General features: G+C 32.0%; 1 protein-coding gene and 1 pseudogene across 2 annotated transcripts; one reads left to right on the top strand and one right to left on the bottom strand.

Moving 5' to 3' along the window:
• LOC148607746 (uncharacterized) overlaps positions 1-1,270 on the bottom strand; it is a 28,733-nt pseudogene extending 27,463 nt beyond the window's left edge.
• A 4,390-nt stretch (positions 1,271-5,660) lies between these two features.
• On the top strand, positions 5,661-15,151 carry LOC148607745 (U8 snoRNA-decapping enzyme-like). Of its 2 annotated transcripts, none has more exons than XM_088544328.1 (4): positions 5,661-5,693; positions 8,389-8,603; positions 11,113-11,379; positions 12,356-15,151. In XM_088544328.1, the coding sequence occupies exons 2-4, from the start codon at positions 8,400-8,402 to the stop codon at positions 12,581-12,583; spliced, it is 699 nt and encodes a 232-aa protein (XP_088400454.1). In that variant the 5' UTR covers positions 5,661-5,693; positions 8,389-8,399; the 3' UTR covers positions 12,584-15,151. The 2 variants fall into 2 exon arrangements, with proteins under 2 accessions (XP_088400454.1, XP_088400455.1); XM_088544329.1 differs by lacking the exon at positions 5,661-5,693 and adding an exon at positions 6,254-6,372.
• Positions 15,152-15,439: the final 288 nt, after the last annotated feature.

The following is a 15,439-nucleotide window of genomic DNA, read 5'->3' as shown; positions in this document are numbered from 1 at the left end:
GCGGGGCGATTAAAAAAATCCAAAGCTTCGCCGCCGGCGCTTGAGGTTTGAGAACCCGCAAAGCATAGAGTAAAAAAATGTTGACTTACCTTCATTTTTACTGGAAATCATCAAGGCTGTTATTCAGGTCAATTATATTAGCAAGTGGAATCCTTGTTTTTTTTAAGAGTAGGTTCTGTTTTTTTTCCTTGGGGATTAGGGAGTCGGTAATTAATTCTGGTTTAACGTTTTCAGGGTTGAAGACGTCATTTACAAGTCCGAGAAATTTTAGAAATGGGTCTTCGGAGCCTGACCAATATAGTTTTCTAACACAGTGCTGCGAAAAATAGCTATCATATAGGGCTTTTTGAGTACCGTAGGTTGGTAAGAATTTTTTCACGACACGCCAAGTCGATTCAATGGTATTTGTATGAGCACCGGATTCAGGATCAAAGAAATTTACAGAGTGATTTACAGTCAGATGTTGAAATCCTTCTTTATTAAGAGAATTATAAGCTTTCCAACTGTCGCTTATTATTGTTGTGCCTGGGTTAATGTGATCTTTTATGATAGAGACAATAGTATTTGATGTTCTCTCGGCAACACAGGTGCAAAAGCCTTGGACCCATGTTCGATGCCACCAAATACCTTTACATCATCAACTTTTCTTCCTCTATGGCATTTACTTTTTCCGAGTTTGTTTTCGTCTATTTCCACTGTCTTTCCTGGACTATCAACAACGTTGTCACTTCTTTTTTCTAATATTTCAATGCAGACTTCTCGGGCGTAATTATACCAATCAACAATTGTACGTTAGCAAATTTCAATTTCGTGAATCACAAATTCTTGATTACATATGTAAACCCAGAAATAAGTTATGTAAACAATTTGTTCCAGTGTCAACTTGTGATTTTCGAACCAAGATAAACGACGTAAATATATTTTCTTGTTATTTGAACACCTCCAAATGTAGTTCGTTAATTGATTGGATGAAAAATTTTGTCCATTATCTCATAGACCAAATTTTGAGTAATGAGGCTTTTTTGCCGATTTACTCCTTAAATTTTATACTAGAATTAAATTTTCGGGAATGACTGTTTGAAACAACTTCAATGCCCGTGGTACACACTTGAAAATCACTTGCTACGCAGGTTATTTATTTTGCACCACGTGATCGAGGTTATTTCCTCGTACACCGACAAAAATATAACAACCATATCGACCTTGGCCATTAGTCTTGTCCAATATCTCTTTAAGTGTTCTTTAAACATCGCATCTACCGAGCTGCCATCATTGTATATAATACGTTTGTCGCGATTTTGCAGCGGATTTGTTCATGAAGATGACTTTCAAACTAAAGATTTTCTTTCTTATTTTTTTAAAAACTTTTGAGAATTTTAATTGTGAACTTAGGAGATAATATTTATTGCATTACAGTTAGAGCATGGACTGATGGCAACCTTAATGAAGAAGTTAGTGCTGGAAAAGCAATTAATTTTGACAAAATAGCTTTGCTTACGCAAACATTTATTCATGACACTGATGTTTCGGAACAAAAAGGGTTTGCAAATACCAATAACAATGACAGTACTTCACGCAGTTCGTCTACTGAGAACGTAATGTGCTCACGATTGATCTATTATATTATTTCAGTTTATGCCTTTGTATATTATCTTTCTTAACTTTTTAGCATAGACGTATTCTCATAGATTTAATAACTACCTTTTTCGTACTTGCTATTCTCCTTGAATACAGAATATGTGCATTTCACTTTGTCTATAACTTCTGTTAATAGCAGCAATTTCTTTTCGAAAATAGGGAAACCGACCAATTTATTATTGCTGTTTGAAAACTTTGTCATGAAGAAAGATATTTTGGTAATGAAATACATAACTATATAGTTCTACTAATTTTATGTAGGCAAATATCATCAGATGACACAGGCTTGGAATATTTCGGTTGTAGGAAAGATAATTCGATGAGTAACCATCTTCATATTTTGTCATAAATATGGTTGGCATATGCTATATTGTATTTCATTAATTTGATAGCAATGGTTACAGGTTTATATTGAATATATGAACATTGATAAGTGACTCTATACGCTTGCTGTGTTTCCTAAATACAAATACGATAAATATTTAAATTTTGAAAGGATGGAAAAGTGGGAAAACAAGAAGTATTCTCTGTACATCATGTAACAAAATTTTATAAATGTACGTTATTCATTCTATAAATTCAGATATAACACGTTTTCTGATTGGATAAAAATGTTGTCCATTGTTATGTGACTGTTAATTTTGATGATCTACTTGATATTTTTTCTGTTAAAAAATGACCTCAGTCACGTGGTGTTTTCAAGTATGCAGGTGCTACGCGTGCTATTTTCAGATATGCATCATAGGCATTGAGATTATTTCAAAAAGACAAGAGAATTATTACAGTCATTCGTTATAGTTCAATTTTATTTTAACACCCTTTTTGGTGATTTTTGTTTCTTGTTGGTTATTTTATTTGTTTCTGTTTTATATATATATAAATTTATAAATGCATATGCAACCCGGCCCACCTCCCACAATTTTTACGTCAAGCTTACTTAGAATGTACATGCCAAAATCTTTATTCTATCTTTATTCTATCGTCACTATCGGGCGGCCCACTTTCCTGTGGGAGGGGGGGGCAGTCCATCACTTCTAAAAACTGATTATTATTAATTGCAGTAATAAGAATATAACAGTATATTTATACGAATTAGCACGAATCAGAAAAAAAAGCTCGGTGAAGCTCTATAGCGTTTTACACCGATTCGAAGCATTATCCGTATTTATTTCACGCCAATACACTGTTATTATCTATATATCTCTACATAAAAGTCTGCATACGCATTTTATGTTTATCTTTCATGTTTATATAGGATATTTTGATTCACCGTATATTCTTATCAAATTGTGGATAGAGTGCTTCAGAATCTTACTCATGTTGATAGTGAAAACATGACCCAACAGCTTATTATTAATGTGGTTCAAGATATAAATGATATTCTTCTTAAACCAGCAGAAAAAAGTATTTGGTGTGTTTTATCCAAATAAGCAATCGCCGAATTCAGCTGCTCATAAAAAAGATAATAAACCCTGGTTCTCAAAGTAATGCTGGGTAAAACGAAAAAGCTTCCGAAAAGCTAAGAGACGATATAAAAATTTTAGAAATAATGAAATAAGAAATGATTTAAAAACAAAAGAAAGGGCTTATAAGTCCGAAATGAATAAAGCCATCACTGAGCACCGTCTTCAAATGAGAAAGAAAATTAAAAATCCTAGAAAGAGTAACAGTAAGGAATTTTGGAATTTATTGAAGCCAAAATGTTCTAAGGGAACTTCGCCCGATATTACGCTTGATTCTCTATATAATTTTTTCAAAGATCTGAATAGTAATGATGATGAAGATGTTACTGTTATACCAGAAAATGTAAACAATTCTTTGAATAATATTATCAATGATGAAATTACTGGGGATGAAATTTTGAAATGTATAAAGAAGTTAAAAAATGTAAGGCCTGTGGCGACGACCTTATCATTAACGAATATATAAAAAATATTACTCATGCTCTCATGCCAATTTATGTTAAAGTATTTAATGTAATTTTTGATTCAGGAATAATACCAGAAACATGGTTAACGGGAAACATTCTTCCATTCTATAAAAATAAAGGAGTTAAATCTGACCCCAGAAATTATAGGCCCATCACTATTATTAGTTGCATGGATAAACTTTCCACATCGGTATTGAATAATAGGTTGACATCTTTCTTAGAAGATTTTTCTCTATTAATTATGAGAACCAATATGGCTTCCGACATGGTTATTCTACTATTGACAGTATTTTTTCATTACATTTGCTTTTTGAACTATTAAAACAAAAAAAGAAGAAACTTTTCTGTGCATTTATAGATTTTGCTAAAGCTTTCGACACAGTTTGGCGCCCAGGTTTATGGTCAAAATTATTAGAATCATCGATTGATGGCAAGATGTATAATGTTATTAAAAATATGTATAGTAATATAAAGTCGAGAATATTTAATGGTGTAGAATACTCTGATTTTTCCCCATGTAATATTGGAGTCAGACAAGGGGAAAACCTTTCCCCTATATTGTTCTCTCTTTATGTGAACGATTTAGAAAATTTTATGTCTGAGAATAACATCTGTGGTTTACAAAGTCTCTCAGGTGATATAGAAACAGGACTTGATAAATATGTTAAGCTTTTTCTTATATTATATCCAGATGATACTGTTCTATTGTCCGAAACTGCAATTGATCTTCAAAACCAATTGAATTCTTTACATGAATATTGTACTCGATGGAAACTAAAGGTTAATGTGGATAAAAGTCAAATTGTTATATTTTCTAAGGGAAGACCCATTGATAACATTAGTTTGAAATACAATGGAAAGGAATTAGATATTGTAAATGAATTCATGTACCTTGGAGTTGTCTTTTCTAGGACAGGAGGATTTGCGAAAGCGAAAAAATATAACGCAGATAAGGCAACGCGCGTGATGTATGATCTCATACGGAATGGAAGGATACACAACCTGTCCATAGAATGTCAAATAGATTTATTTGATAAGATTATACAGCCAATACTACTCTATGATTGTGAAGTTTGGGGCGCGGGCAATAACTCTGTCATCGAAAGGGTGCATATTAAATTCTGTAAATTAATTATGAACGTTAAAAAATCGACTCCGGATTTCATGATATACGGGGAACTCGGACACTATCCTCTTGATATATGTATTAAACTTCGAACTATCAACTATTGGGCAAAGCTCATTAGTGGTAGCGATGGTACGATACCTTGTATTCTTTATCGCCTGGCGCACAAGAATTTTGCTAATACTCCGTGGCTTAAATATGTTAAGTCGATACTAGATGATAGCGGAAAATCGCATGTGTGGATCGAGCAATCATTCGTTAGCACGACATGGTTATATTCCTCTATGAAACAAACTCTTGTAGACAATTTTAAACAGAACTGGCTATCCAAGGTACATGAATCTCCAAAAGCTCTTAATTATAAGATTTACAAAGAAAACTTTAAGTTTGAAAATTATTTCAACATTCTTAATGACAAAAATGCTATAACTCTTTGCAGATTTCGTACTATGAACCATAAACTACCTATTGAATCTGGTAGATGGCTTAATATTCCAAGAGAAAATCGAACTTGTACATTATGTCAAAATCAAGATATCGGGGATGAATTTCATTATCTTCTGGTTTGTTCAGCTCTTAATAATGAACGAATGATGCATATTAAACAAAAAAATTATATACGCCCCAATATTCTTAAACTTAACGAATTAATGAATAGCAGCCATCCACCAGAGCTAGTTAAGCTATGCAAATTTATTTATATTATTAATAAAAAGTTAGAATCTCCTGGGTAAATTGTTGATATCTGTGTACCTCCTATGTTTCTGTTCATTTGATAATTATCGATAATTGTACATTTTATTTTGTTTTGTCATATTTCTCTGTACCTATGTTAAGGTTAATGAGAATAAAAATATATGTATTCTAGAACTAGTGGTACCGATACACATACTAGAATGCTGGAAACGAATAAAAAAGAGCAAAAATTGGCAAGTGGCGAATTAACATCATTATTGTAGTTAACAGGTCATAATCTAGCACATTGTAACGTACCCGTTTGTAAGTGATTTTATTACCCGGTTTTATTCTCATTTTGGGTTGGGGCAAACTCGCTGTAATTTACAACAGTTCACAAAATTATAGATATATATCCCTAAATGAGAGTAAGAAGTTCAAAAAATATTTTTATTTGCATAATTCTACAAAAAAATTGTTGCATATCTATGCTGTATGCTGAACAATGTAGTACATCCTACATGTACAACTCTAATATGATGCAGATGTAACCTATAAGTGTTGGCATTTTAAAAGTTTAACAGTTTTACATTAATTAGGATTTTTTTCATAACTTAAAAAACTTAAAGGTGTTAAACTGGTTCCCTGGTCAATATCATATTAAAGCAACCCCAGGATCGCTAAAAGTATAGACTCAGGTCACCACTGATTGATATGCACAATTTATTAGTAAATTGCCACTTATGAAATTAAATAAAAACCAAGATAAAATTATCTAAATTACCTTAATTATTGTGCAATTGTATTGAAAGATACTATTAGTAAATGGAAAGAAATATTTAAATGTTCTTTTTTTTTATTTTGAATATTAGACTTATAAAAATAAATAAAATAAAATCTGCTCAGCCAGTCAAAAGACAGAAGACATCACTGGTGACCTGGGGTTATATTTGAGAGAAACTGGTGGGATGAAAATATAACCCTGGCTGCCAGGTTATTAAAGGTGTGTGCTATAGGTATTGTATTTTGTTAAAGATACGAAACTGGTAAGATCCTTATACTTAGTATTCATGTTTGCCGACTAGGATTTTACTACACATATTTATGTTATCTATTAATGTTCCAGTATACCTTCCTCAGGTTAGCTTTCTGTCAGACTGAAATAGGGCTCTCAGTGCTTCTAAGGTCAAAGGTTAAATTCATATAGTTTATCCATATGAGGACTTCATCCTCTATCATTTGAGTAAATTTACAAGTAGCAATTTGACTGCATATTCCTATATGATATGTAAATGCAAATTATACTGATATCCTCCTATCTTGAATTCATTTTTGATAAAATAGAAAATATAAAAAAAATTTGAAGAAAGTATGGGAACAAGCACTTCATTTCGTCTAGGACTATGACATCTTGTCATATTTGGATTAACTACAGAGAGTTCAGTTGCCTACTTTACAGATCCATCATACCAGAACAATTGCGGTCTAGAAACATTCAAAATCTTTAAAAACAAAAAAAAAAAACTTATCTCCGAATTGTCTCTTTATTATTCTTTCAAGTGCAGCAATCTTTTGGATATCCCAAGGGTAATTACTTCTTTTGGCAATAACTCATTTCCTACATTATGGAACAGCTTTCCATCAGAGCTTAAAAATCGGTGGCTTCGATTTTGTATGTTAAGCAGGTAGCATAACATTGTAGAATTGAATGGTAGCATTTATTCTGGTGTAAAAGTGTCTTATTGAAAAAGTACATTCTTGGTCACTTCTTTCTACGACTTGAAAGTCTGGGTATCCGAAGCCCCAGCCAAACTTCCCCAAGCTGAAAACAATAACTGCTGATATCTACATTAAACTGAGATGCATTTCCTTAATTTTTTAGCAGAAATGTCAGTGCTAACAGCATAAGCATTTTGAAATATTAAAAAATTTCAGAAAAAAGTTGTATTTTCAAGTATTTGAGAAAATCTGTAAAGTGTTTCAAAATCATCCTGTCTCAGGGAAGGGAAGTAACTCATGCTAAAATCTACCTGTATTAAAGAGTGCAGATCTTGTATTGCATATTCCTGAGTGGGTGTAAGTCAAAACATGGAGGCTAAAAATTATAATGCACTTTCTTTTTCCCTTTTCCTATTTTTGTTGTTAGCAAATGATTATCATTTTTCATTCAAAGTACAAGGTAAATATCAAGCTATGACACTAAAAAGTATTTTTAGGGAAAAAAGTATTTTTAAGAAAAAAGGGTTATATTTTATGAACTCAAAATAAAAGTGAAAGTAGAAAAAGTCTATTTTTAGTTCAACCTGTTCTGGTGTACCGAAGTGCATAACTTATTTTTCCTAAAATGCACCTAAAATTTCCTGGTTGGTAAAACATTTTCAAAATGTTAGATTGAAACTCCTTGTCTGTTTTAAAATAATTAAAATATAAGGTTTAAGTACTAAAGAAGTCTATGGGGCAAAAGTAAAACAAGACTGAGACCATTAGTTTTGATAGTGTTGACTGTTGAACACATAAGCCTTTTTTTTTACATTTATCAAGTTTGATTAGATATATAGTTGTCTAAAACATTTTTATATGCATAATGCACAATGTGCACAGCCAAATGATGCATTGTCAGCAACATGTAAAAGTTGGCATAGAGAAAATACTTTATCTGTATTAAATATGGTTGATGTAGATTATAGATAAAAGGGGACTTTGGGAACTCCAGCTGATACATTTTATAGTTCAGAAGAGGGATACTTGATCTGTTGTTTTTATCCATTCAAAATAACCTCTGAACCAGTCAAGTAACTGACCCAGCTCCTATCTTACAAAGTCACTCTAAATATTTTTTTCACACTGAATAACTTGTACAGATTGTACTAGACTTATCCAGTGGATTAATTTTGTCTAGCAGTTCTAGTCTTCTGAACAAGCAGCTCATGATGAAAACATGTCATATTGTTTGATTTACTGGAACACATTTAACCTCTAGACTAGAAAGTTATTATATGTATAGCTATCTTTTTTCCAGGTGTATAAAAAATGACAGATATAGGCTGGGGTCATCTGGCTCAGTTTGAAGGATATGGCAAAGCAGGGGATAAAGAAGAGGACTTTGATATCATACCATATTCTGATGCTAAGAGTGAAGTGTATACCTCATTCAAGCATGCCTCACATGCTATGCTGTTTTGTAGGAGTGATGCTGTATTGTGGGAATTGTATGAAGCAAGAGCTTCCATTTTGGTAATACCTAATTACTGGATGTGTTTTTATAAAAACAATCTTATGATATATCCAAAATTGTCTGATCTTACTAAGCTATCAGTGGGTACTGAGGGTGTGTTCTTGCATTCATTTTTGCTGATTTTTGCATGGCTGATATTTTATATTATTAGATGACTGCACAATTTTATGAATATTTTAAGTGATTTCTGTTTAAAATGTATCTTTCCTGATGATAAAAAGAACCAGGATAGCACGACAGAATGTGTTAGAAATATAACATCTTAATTTATCTTGGCTATCTGCAATCTGATTAAAATTAAACCTATCAGTTATTCCATTCAGTTACTTAATTTAAGATCTAACAACACTCCATTTACTCTATGTTCTGATGACCTACATTCAGTGACTAAATGGAACAATTGATGAGTCTAATTATACTCCCGCAAACACAGTTTTGGGGTTATTTAAGAATCATCTTGTCTATCCGTCATCCGTCCATCTGGCCACATATTTTGTAGGCGCCACTCCTCCTAAACTGTCAAGGGATTTTAACAAAATTTTATAGGAAGATTAGGTATCATTAGTAGATGTGCATGAAGGAAAAATTACTGTTAGAGGACTCCAAATGGAGATAATCCAAATTAAGGATTTTACATGTTAAAACCTTATAAGCCCAACTCCTCCTAAACTGCTCAAGGGTATTTTGATGAAATTTTATAGAAAGGTTGGTATCACATGTAAGTGTCTGAAAGAATGTAATTAATCTCAAAGGACTCCTAAGGGAGGTAATCCAGATTAAAGATTGTACATGTTTAAACCTGGTAAATGCGACTCCTCCTAAACCACTCAAGGGATTTTGATAAAGTTTTACAAGAAGGTTAATGTCACTTGTAGATGTGTATGAAGTATATATAATTACTGTTAGAGGACTCCAAAGCCAAATTAAGGTTTTTACCCTATACATCACAGAATACCCCTTGCTTCAAAAAGACTCACTGTGAAATGATTGTTGGATTATCTCCTTTTTGTATGATCCGACAGTAATTATATTTCTTCATGCACATCTTCATATTATTACCAATCTTCCTGTTAAATTTCATTAAAATCCCTAAATGTGGTTTAGGAGGAATTGTGCATACAAGGTTTTAACATGTTAAGCACTTAATTTGGCTTATCTACCTTTGGAGTCGTAATTACAAAATATACATTCCTTCATGCACATAATTTACATGTAATACCCAATCATCATATAAAATTTCATCAGAATCTCTTGTAAACACAACTCCTCATCTTTGACTTCATCTTTGGCTGATACAGTAAGGTTTTGAAGATTGTATACATATTTAAACAGAATAGCTGCATATGAAAAACTATCATACTTTTGTTAAAATATTCCTTCAAAAAGATCCCATAATGATATATACAAATCTAAAAAAAGAAAGATCCTTTATCAGTAGCTTTTAAATAAGCATGCATGCTTTGGAAATAAAAAGGGGCAGATACCAGAATATTGAAAGAGATTATCATATTTGTCTGTTTTATAATAATGATGGCACTGAAGATAAACATCACTTCTTTTCAGTGTGCACTCACAATACATCACAGAGATATATTTATCAAGACAAACTGAAAATAGAGTGCTCATTTTTCTTTATCAAAATACCACTTTACATAAAAATACTTACCCTACATACTAATTAGCAATTCTACTAATATATTAAAATTAATGCTTAAATTCCTAAATGAGTGTTTGAATCTCAGATTTATTTAAAATTGAATGTATGTTATATTTCTTTTTCTATTGTCTTTTTCTATTATGTGTGTGTGTGTGTGTGTGTGTGTGTGTGTGTGTGTGTGTGTGTGTGTGTGCGCGCGCGCGCCACTGTCACACCATGGTCACAAACCTGTTAACTTTCCCTCTTTAGATTGGAGACAACCTCTTTTTGGATCAATCTCCCTCTTTGAGAAAGTCTCCCAAATGGGAGACACAAATCTCCCTCTATTACAAATTTCTCTCCCAAAATCTCCCACTTAGCAGAAATATTGCTCAAATTATGTTCTAAATGGCCTATTAAATTTATGTAATGTTTATACAACATAATAAAAAATAATGTATCCTCTTGTTGTGTTAACTACTCATATTTTGATTAGAAACCATCAGTATATTAATAAGGTTATAGATTTTAAGTCTTTGTCTTATTTTTGTACCTGGATTTTATTAGCAAAATTATCCTTTTTTCTGTGAAAGAGGTCATCATATTAAATCTCCCTCATGGAAAATCTGAATAGTGGCAGATCTCCCTCTTTGAGCATTCAAACTGATAACAGGTATATGGTAATATATGTACCATAGTTAATGACTTATTGTACTGTTCTTTAGCATAGCATTGTTTGTATTAATGCCTTAAGGTGTTGGTGCAAATAAATATAATTATCTAAGGTCATATATATATATATATATATATAGAGAGAGAGAGAGAGAGAGACAAACTTTGAAGCAGTAATACATTTCAAATATATTTTTCAGATGCAAATGAGATTTGATGGTTTGCTAGGATTCCCTGGTGGACTTGTTGATCCTGGGGAAAATCCTTTGTTTGGTGTTAACAGGGAGTTAGAGGAAGAGATTGGCCTTGACCTTTCTAAATATAAACTGGAAGAAACAAACCATGTGATATCTTTTGTTAACAAGAACAAAAACTTGGTGTTGCATTTCTATGGAAAAGAAGTGACACAAGAACAATTCAAGGAAATAGAGCTGAAGATTTTGTCTGCTCCGGAATTTGGAGTTGAGGTATGTTATCTGCCCTTGACTATGGTATGATTGTATACCACTCTAATTTTTGTGTATTTTCTTCTAATTTTTTCCTGTAATTTAAATTCAATCTATGTCCTCTTACAACTTGTTTCTTATGCTTACCAACACAAACAATATACCAAATATCAGGAGGTTACCCCATTTTCTTATGATAGGGTGAGTATTTTTGTCCTCTGGGACATGTTGCAAGGGGACATGGAAATACCAGGCGTCCATCCATGTTTTCCGCACTTTTTTGTAATGCTTATTCCAACTGAGTTTGTTTTTGGTATATGGCCTTATAATGAAGAGTTATAGATTAAGTTTTCCTCACTTATTTTGTAATGCTTTTATCAATTGATTTTATCTTTTTTATGTAGCCTTATGATGAAAAACTACAAATTAAGTTCGACTTTGGTCATGGTTGATTGATTTTTATGGAAGTTATGGCCCTTGGACTTAGAAAATTGCAGTGAATTAAAGGTTTTCACTTTTTTTTTTCACAGGGGACATTAGAACACTGTTTTTTTTCATTCAAAATAAAATCCATACCCAAATCTATGTAAGCCTAAGCCTGGATAACCGTACCAAAATCTTTGAATGAAGCAAATCAGTGGCCAAAACAAAACAATGAAGCCAAAACCATACCTAATCTATGTGATCAATATATGAACTAATATCTTAGTCAGAACTTTCAATTTTCCTGTCACAGGTCAACAGATTGTGTAAAATTTACTAAAAAGTAGAGTTTTAATTTAAATTACCGGTATAAAGAATCATACCATGTTCACATTGTAATGGAGCAACCATTTGATTTTTATGAGTTTTTTTTTGGGGGGGGAGGGTTTGCTTGGATACATTTTTCTACCATGATCACATTGTAACGGAGAAATAACATTTCATATAATTATACCAGTAGATAAATAAACTTTAATTTTAAGGCTACTCACTAACATTGTATCTTTATTTGCAGACTCTGGGGATGTTATGTCCACCTTTGTATACAATGGGGGATGGCTATCGAGGACTCCCGGCTTTTCTGTCCAATAGCTTTGCTGGGAATTCACGACAGGAGCTGTTAATAGGTTTACAACATTTTAATATTATGGAACAGGAAGATATCCAAAAGTCTGTAGACTCTTGGAGGACATTCCAGGACAAACATGGCTGTCCCATTGGAATGACAAATGCAGACAGTTGATGGAAGCTTGTTATAGATCTAGGGCAGGATGTTTAAAAAGCATTGAAGTTTCAACTGTGGGTCTAATATATTGCCAGGTGTTGTATATTGTGGGAAAAATGTAAATTGGTACAATCATAATGTTTCAATTTTTATTTTTTCTATTGGTCAATTCTTCGATGGTGATTCTATTTTCAGTTCACTTTTGTCACCCTAACTTAACCATGGTATTGAATTAAGGACAATTCAAAATTTCATTTCAAAATATAGTTGTTTCCTGCTAACAAAAAGAAAAAAAAAAGGTAGGTAGGTACGGAAATCATTTTATTACATAACAGTATTTTACATTGAATTAGTGGGGAAACAATTTAGACTTATACAGTGTTTGGGCTAAAGTGGCCCTTAAATGTTTAGGTAGGCACAGAAAAATAGGGTAGGTAAAGTAGCAGGAAAACATTTTATTTAACACTCTGCAGACATAGTTTTGGGTTTATATAGGTTTTACCCTTTCTGTCTGTCTGTTCTAGTTTCTAAGCAGCTTGTAGCATTGTTATGAAATTTTGTTGGATGCATTTTTACCACATGGAGTTGTACAAACTGTCAGGAATTTATGTTTGAACAAAAATTATAGAAATGATAGCTGTTAAACTTTTTCAACATAACTTGGTCTGATGCATTGTCCACAACTCCTCCTTAGAGACTGGCAGGATTGTAATGAAACTAAATGGAGTGTTAGATTATTATATAGAGATGTGCATACCATCAGGAATTTGAACAAAAATTGTAGAAAACAGCCATTTTTTCAGCAAAACTTGATCTGATGTATTGTCAACAACTCCTCCTCTGACTTGCAGGATTATAATAAAACTCAATGGAGGATTAGCTTGTCATATAGAGAAGATCATATTGTCAGGAATAAGTCACATTCTGTTATTGTGTTGTTGTACTGATTGCTGTTTGGAGTTGGATGTCTTAGAAACGGCAGCAAATTTTGTGTCAAAAGTGCATTTTTTATCCACTATAAAAATTGTGTCTAATATGCATCGTATATCCATATTGGTCCCCAGGCGTCGGTTTCACAAAAAGTCATAAGTGTGAAATTGATTGTAAATCAGGACGTCACAATGCTATTTTAGTTAATGACGTCATTACTTACGATCAATTTTACACTTGCGACTTTTTGTGAAACTGACACCAGATGTACAGGGTTCAACAGGCGGTGAGGGGTATTAGTCCCTTTAGAGGCAAAGTCTAGTTATTTCTTTTTTTGGCTTAATACAATGTATGAAGGCATTAGGTTCTTTTTTCAAATACAAATTCCTCGGTTACTGTCAGTTCAGAAATTATTGTAATACTTTTATAATTGTGGATATCATTTTCTTTATTGCAATAATCAGAACTCTCATTAAAAAATATAAATAACCAGAGTAGAATTTTCCTTTACATTGTAAAACTAAAATTACACTTAGCTCTAGATCTAAAATCACAAATTTCCTTATCTCAATAGGTTGGTAATAAGAGGCAAATAATCAAAATATGACATCATGAGGCCATAGGTGTTAACCTGAAAAAAATTCTGATGTGGGAGATTTCCCTCTCATAATTTTCTAAAAGCAGGAGATAAGCAAAATTTTTGTTTTCACGAAATGTTTAGACAAGAATTGAAATAGTTTATTATGATTTAAAGTTGAAAAATAAAATAAGACAGGAGAAATTTCACAAATGTAGCTAAATATCCCACTCTGACATAAGCACAAGATTTCATATAAATATTGTGAGGCTCCCAGCTAAAGCAGGAGACTAAAAACACTGTGACAATCACTTATGTGTGCCAATAATGTAAAAAGGTTGACTCATTTATTGAATCCTCAACAATATTAACATATTTAGGTTAACTTCACTTCTATTAAATAATTATTTTCTACAACATGTTAGACATATGGAAAAACAGCTTTTTTTAGTTATCTGTCCCCGAGTTAGTTATTTACATTGCACTTCAATGCAAATTATAGCATGTGTGATATCAATTGTTATAAAAAATTATGTCAAATCTAGTATTTACATATAATTACATGTATATGACATGATGATGGTACATGTTTATTCTGTCAAAAAGGGCATTTTTTGCCAACATTGAATTACCCATTGCCTGATTCTTACTGAGACTGGTGTTAAAATAATTGTCAGTGTCAAAGAACAACTTGAATTAGTCTTGCCATACTTTATATGTCTTTCTTTATGGTAATGGGAATATATGTACTATTGTTATTTTCAAATACATGTAATTTGCGGAATTTTTTTACAAGTATGGTTATTATTTTGTTTGTTGTTTGTTAATATTTTAGAATTATATAAAAATCTTTTTTTTTTACTCTCAACTCCATGACAATTAAATCTGACCAATAGCAATAGTTGTCTAGTATGTAGCTTACCCGGTAAATATTGGCCTCAATACTAGAGCAAAAGATCTTTTGTACTTGACGTTTTATGTTCTTAAATGAAAATGGACCCATTGTTATTTGTTTTATTAGTTTTATTTTAGTTTATTTTGTTATTAATTTTCAAAATAAAATACTACTTTTTTGTGTGTATTTTATATCCACTTATTCTCATTCATAGCTTTAACATACCAATAGTGATTAATACACTATGTATCAAATTTTCACAAATTCATGGTTCTGCTTTGAGGGGAAGTTTAAAATCAGTGACAGATTCAGAATATTTATCAAAGGGATGCCCTAATCTTTTACCGAGAAAAATATGCATTATACTTAGTTGTCTTAAATATTCAGTGCCTAGTGAAAATATTGCCAGATTATTGATTATATATTGTTTTCTGAGCAATTTTTCAATGTTCAAATATAAAAAATATGTATT

This window comes from Perna viridis, chromosome 9, assembly GCF_037379345.1.
Source record: "Perna viridis isolate PV_CMFRI_1.1 ecotype Kerala chromosome 9, ASM3737934v1, whole genome shotgun sequence".
Taxonomy (NCBI): Eukaryota; Metazoa; Mollusca; class Bivalvia; order Mytilida; family Mytilidae; genus Perna; species Perna viridis.
Note: the sequence above shows the minus strand (reverse complement) of the source record. Positions and strands in the feature narration are given on the sequence as shown.

Coding starts and splice junctions, on each gene's coding strand:
- LOC148607745 (XM_088544328.1), top strand. CDS start 8,400: ATGACAGATATAGGCTGGGGTCATCTGGCTCAGTTTGAAGGATATGGC. Junction 8,604..11,112: donor AAGCAAGAGCTTCCATTTTG/GTAATACCTAAT, acceptor TATATTTTTCAG/ATGCAAATGAGATTTGATGG. Junction 11,380..12,355: donor CTCCGGAATTTGGAGTTGAG/GTATGTTATCTG, acceptor CTTTATTTGCAG/ACTCTGGGGATGTTATGTCC.